Below are 4,472 nucleotides of genomic sequence, written 5' to 3' on the forward strand. Positions count from 1 at the left end.
GGCCTGCGCTTCCCTCGGACCGAGAAAAAGCAGAGAGGAGGCCGGAAGGGAACAGGGCCCTCCCCACTCCTCCGCCAGCTCCCACGCTCAGCCTCTGGCCACCCGCGGGAAGACGCCGAGAGGGTGGCGGTGAAGCTGGCGCGCCCCGCCCGCGACTGTGCGCGCCAGTCGGCGACCGTCGGGGCCAGAAGTTGCGAGCGTCGGATTGCTAAATTGGGTCAAGAGGCCAAGCGCGGAGACCGCAGGCCGCTGAGAGAAGGCGGGAGAGAAACGCCGAGAGGGTCTGGGGGGGAAAGAGGGCGGAGTGGCGGGTCCGGGAGGGCGGAGTGGGGGTTAGTGGAGACAGCCAGGCCCCGGGAGCGGGGTGCGGAGCGACGCTGCGGTCCAGTGTGAGCCAGAGGGCGGTGGAGGCGCCAGGGGCGATGCCGCGGCCGGGGAAGAGTTCGTACAGCGACCAAAAGCCGCCCTACTCTTACATCTCGCTGACCGCGATGGCCATCCAGCACTCGGCCGAGAAGATGCTGCCTCTGAGCGACATCTACAAGTTCATCATGGAGCGCTTTCCCTACTACCGCGAGCACACGCAGCGTTGGCAGAACAGCCTCCGACACAACCTCTCCTTCAACGACTGCTTCATCAAGATCCCGCGGCGGCCCGACCAGCCCGGCAAGGGCAGCTTCTGGGCACTGCATCCCGACTGCGGCGACATGTTCGAGAACGGCAGCTTCCTGAGGCGCCGAAAGCGCTTCAAGGTGCTGCGCGCTGACCACACTCACCTGCACGCGGGAAGCGCCAAGGGCGCGCCAGGCGCTGGGCCGGGAGGGCACCTGCACCCGCACCACCACCATCACGCTGCCGCGCACCACCACCATCACCACCACCCGCCCCAGCCGCCGCCGCCGCCGCCCCCGCCCCCGCCCCCGCCGCACATGGTGCACTATTTCCACCAGCAGCCGCCTCCGGCTCCGCAGCCGCCGCCGCACCTCGCGTCGCAGCCACCGCAGCAGCCGCCGCAGCCTCAGCAGCCGTCTCACCCCGGCAAGATGCAGGAGGCGGCGGCCGTAGCGGCTGCGGCGGCAGCGGCGGCGGCGGCGGCCGTGGGCAGCGTGGGGCGCCTGTCACAGTTCCCGCCCTACGGGCTGGGCTCGGCCGCCGCCGCTGCCGCCGCCGCCGCCGCGTCCACGTCGGGCTTCAAGCACCCGTTCGCCATCGAAAACATCATAGGCCGGGACTACAAGGGCGTGCTGCAGGCCGGCGGGCTGCCCTTGGCGTCCGTCATGCACCACCTGGGTTACCCCGTGCCGGGCCAGCTCGGCAACGTCGTCAGCTCCGTGTGGCCGCACGTCGGCGTCATGGATTCAGTGGCCGCGGCCGCGGCCGCCGCGGCCGCCGCGGGGGTCCCCGTGGGCCCGGAGTATGGGGCCTTCGGGGTGCCGGTCAAGGCCCTGTGCCACTCGGCAAGCCAGAGCCTGCCTGCGGTGCCCGTGCCCATCAAGCCGACTCCTGCGCTGCCACCGGTGGCCGCGCTGCCCCCAGCGCTCGCTGTCCCCGCGGCCGCACAGCCGCCAGCACCGTCCACCGTGTGCCCGGCTGCCGCCGCCTCGCCCGCCGTCTCTCTGATGGAGCCCACCGCCCCGAGTGCGGCCGAGAGCAAAGGCGGCTCTCTGCACTCGGTGCTGGTGCATTCTTAGGGTACCCAGCGGGCTGGGGGAGACGAACGCATGGAGACTCACCTGGCCCTGGACCGCCGGAGAGGGCGAGGGCGCCCTGACCAGGTCGGGTAGAGCTGGCGAGCCCCAACCTTTGCGGGAAAGGAAGGTATTTAAACAAACCCGAAAGTGGATTCTCCAGTGGTCTGAATAAATATAACGCTTCTGGTGTCTGTGTTTATACTATGTTGTACAATCAGAATAATGAAAGCCAATTTTCAGGTAAGAGTTTCTATTGTAATTAAAATTATAAATCCATAAGTTATGGGGGGAGGGAACGAACGAGTTTGGGGAAGCCTCATTCGCTGGCATATTGGAATTGGATTTCTATTCTTATTCCCGGGAGCAGAAGCTGGCAGGGCTAAACCTCCCTGGGAGAAATCCAACAGAGAGTGACGATGAAACAGACGTCAGCCACCAAGTTTCTTCCCGCGGGTCTCAACCTCTCGTGAACAATGTCGCCTCTCCTGAACATTCTAGACAAAACGGCTATTCACTAAGGAAATCTCGTTTTATTTAAGAAGGAAAAGAGGGAGCATTTGATACCGTTATTTTCCTGGTCGGTGAAATGGACAAGGACACGGTAGCATGAATAAAGCCTCTTTGGGGGCAGTGGGAACCTCACGAAGGATCTTGGGAAACAGTTAAGTTTCTTGGCTCTGACCCGAGGGTCGAGAAGGATAGAAGGAACGGCTAAAGCAATTAGTTTGCACAAAAGAGAATGGCAGCAGCTTAAAGCGCAAAGCCCCAGATTCCAAAAGTAAGTTCGGGAAACATAACCAAAGAGAGACTTTAAAGGAGACTTTCTACCTGCAATTCTTTTGTGAATCAACCGGATGAGACCGTTGAGGAGCCCCCAGACAATGTGAATTCCCATGATCCGTTACATTTGGGATTTTTTTTTTTAAATCACTTGCATCACGGGGTTTTGTTCCCCTAACTCAAGAATGCAAGAAAAACCTGCCACGTCACCCGACAATATTGCTCTTAACGTTTCCAGGAGCGTTTTGTGGCCGTTGCCTTCCAGCCTCCTCGGGACAGATGCGTGAGGATGACCGGTCACCTTTGCACGCTGCCTTCGATTTGGTATTCCGTGCGCTGTTTGGGCGCGTTCTTCCTTCAGGCGAACTCTTCCGTTTCAGATCCTGAATGAAAAAGAAACTTGCTTTGCCGCTGTTACTCTTCCCGGTTTTTGAGGCCCAGGAATAGCACTTTACTCGCAACAAACTTTGGGGAACGAATGGGGGGCGGGTAGGGAGAAGGCAGCTGTCCTTTGCCCCGAGTCACCTCTGGCTTTTATCCGCGCCGCGTTCGGGTTGTGACTTTGTGCCAAGTTCATGTCTGCCTGTGTTGTACGCGGTGTTCTCCATTAAAGCTTCTCTCTGGCTGTGCCGGTGTGAAGGTGTTTCGCTTCTCACGAGACGAGGCCGCGGTTTGAGTGTCCGCTGGGGGAGAGTCTGGGGACTTGGCAAATCCTCTTCCTCCCCTTCTTTTTCAGCTTCTGAGCATCAAAGAGGATGAGTTCACAGGCGAAGCGGCAGCTGGACAGGTTTCCTCCTCCGTGGCTCCTTTTGTCAGTTGGCTCAGTAACTGTATCTGTTTTACCCGTTCTTCCGCTGCTTTCCTAACTGAGCTCTAGCCCACCTCAGTGCGAGAGACTGGATTAGCAAAAACCCGCCACAGTGAATTTTTTCTGTTCCTACATGAGGTTTATTAGCAATAACCATCACCAGCCCCCAACACCCTTTCCCTTTTCTGAGAGCGGGCTATGGCCCGGGTCCCGGTGCCAGTGGGTGGGGGCTGGCGGCACCCCATTAAGTCTGCGGGGCGGGCGCGGGGAGGGCGCGGGGCGGGGAAGAGGGCGCCCGGACTCCGCCACTGCCGCCGAGGCCCACATTCCCAAGAAGCGCGCGCCCAGCCGCGGCGGCCTAGGGGACCTGTTGCGCATCCTCGGCAGCCTGGGGCCTGGAGCCAGAGAGCGCTGGGCCCTGGACAGCCGGCAGCGCCACAACCCGTGCTCCTTGGAGAGGGCCTGCGGGCTGCAGTCCCTGTGGAGCTGCGCGGGAAGGTGGCAGGGCACCTCGAACAGGGCTCCATCTTGAACCCGCTTCACTGTGGCCAGCCAGGCCGGACGGAAGCCTCCTCTAACCTTTCATCAGAAGAAAATAAAGGACCAACGAGGTGACCTGATCATAGTAGTGACACTGAGGGGATTTGGGTTACTTCTTAAAAATAAGAATTTCCACGCACCCCTTATTTACAAGTCCCATTGCAGCGTGCAGCTAAGTTTTGTCCTCGCCTGGGAGACAAGTCTCAGTTTAGGTCACTGCCTCCTTGGAGGCACAATCAACTCTAGTGTATCCTATCTCTCAGCTTGAGACTTTGCAAGGTTTCCTGCAAGGTTTTCCTTTACACTAGTCTGAGGCTGTTGAAAGGAGAAAAGGGGAGCCACTGGCATGGGGATCATAGATTTGGGGTGACTTGGGAGTCTGGCTGCTTTGTCCACCTCTGGGTGAGTTGGTGCCTGAAAGCCCCAGGCTGGGACCCCTAGTTCAGGCGCAGCAAGTCACAGGGCCTGAAGAAGGGCAGTCGCTGGATCTCAGTTGTTTCTGCAAAAGAACATCACATCTCTTCTTCTTTATCCACCTGCCCCAAAAGGGCCAGTGTGCTTTTTAGCAGTGCCCATTGTCCCACTTCCGGGAGAGGGGCACAGTCCAAAGTGTCGTCCAGCACCCAGGGGACTGGCCTAAGTGACAGCCCCTC

The 4,472-nt window shown here is 60.0% G+C and overlaps 1 protein-coding gene across 1 annotated transcript; it reads left to right on the forward strand.

Moving 5' to 3' along the window:
- The first annotated feature begins 422 nt into the window (after window positions 1-422).
- FOXB2 (forkhead box B2) lies at window positions 423-1,691 on the forward strand. The gene has a single exon (XM_036856864.1). It carries the CDS (start codon window positions 423-425, stop codon window positions 1,689-1,691), a length of 1,269 nt encoding a protein of 422 aa, XP_036712759.1.
- The last annotated feature ends 2,781 nt before the right edge of the window (window positions 1,692-4,472 follow it).

Source organism: Balaenoptera musculus, chromosome 6, assembly GCF_009873245.2.
Source record: "Balaenoptera musculus isolate JJ_BM4_2016_0621 chromosome 6, mBalMus1.pri.v3, whole genome shotgun sequence".
Lineage (NCBI taxonomy): Eukaryota > Metazoa > Chordata > Mammalia > Artiodactyla > Balaenopteridae > Balaenoptera > Balaenoptera musculus.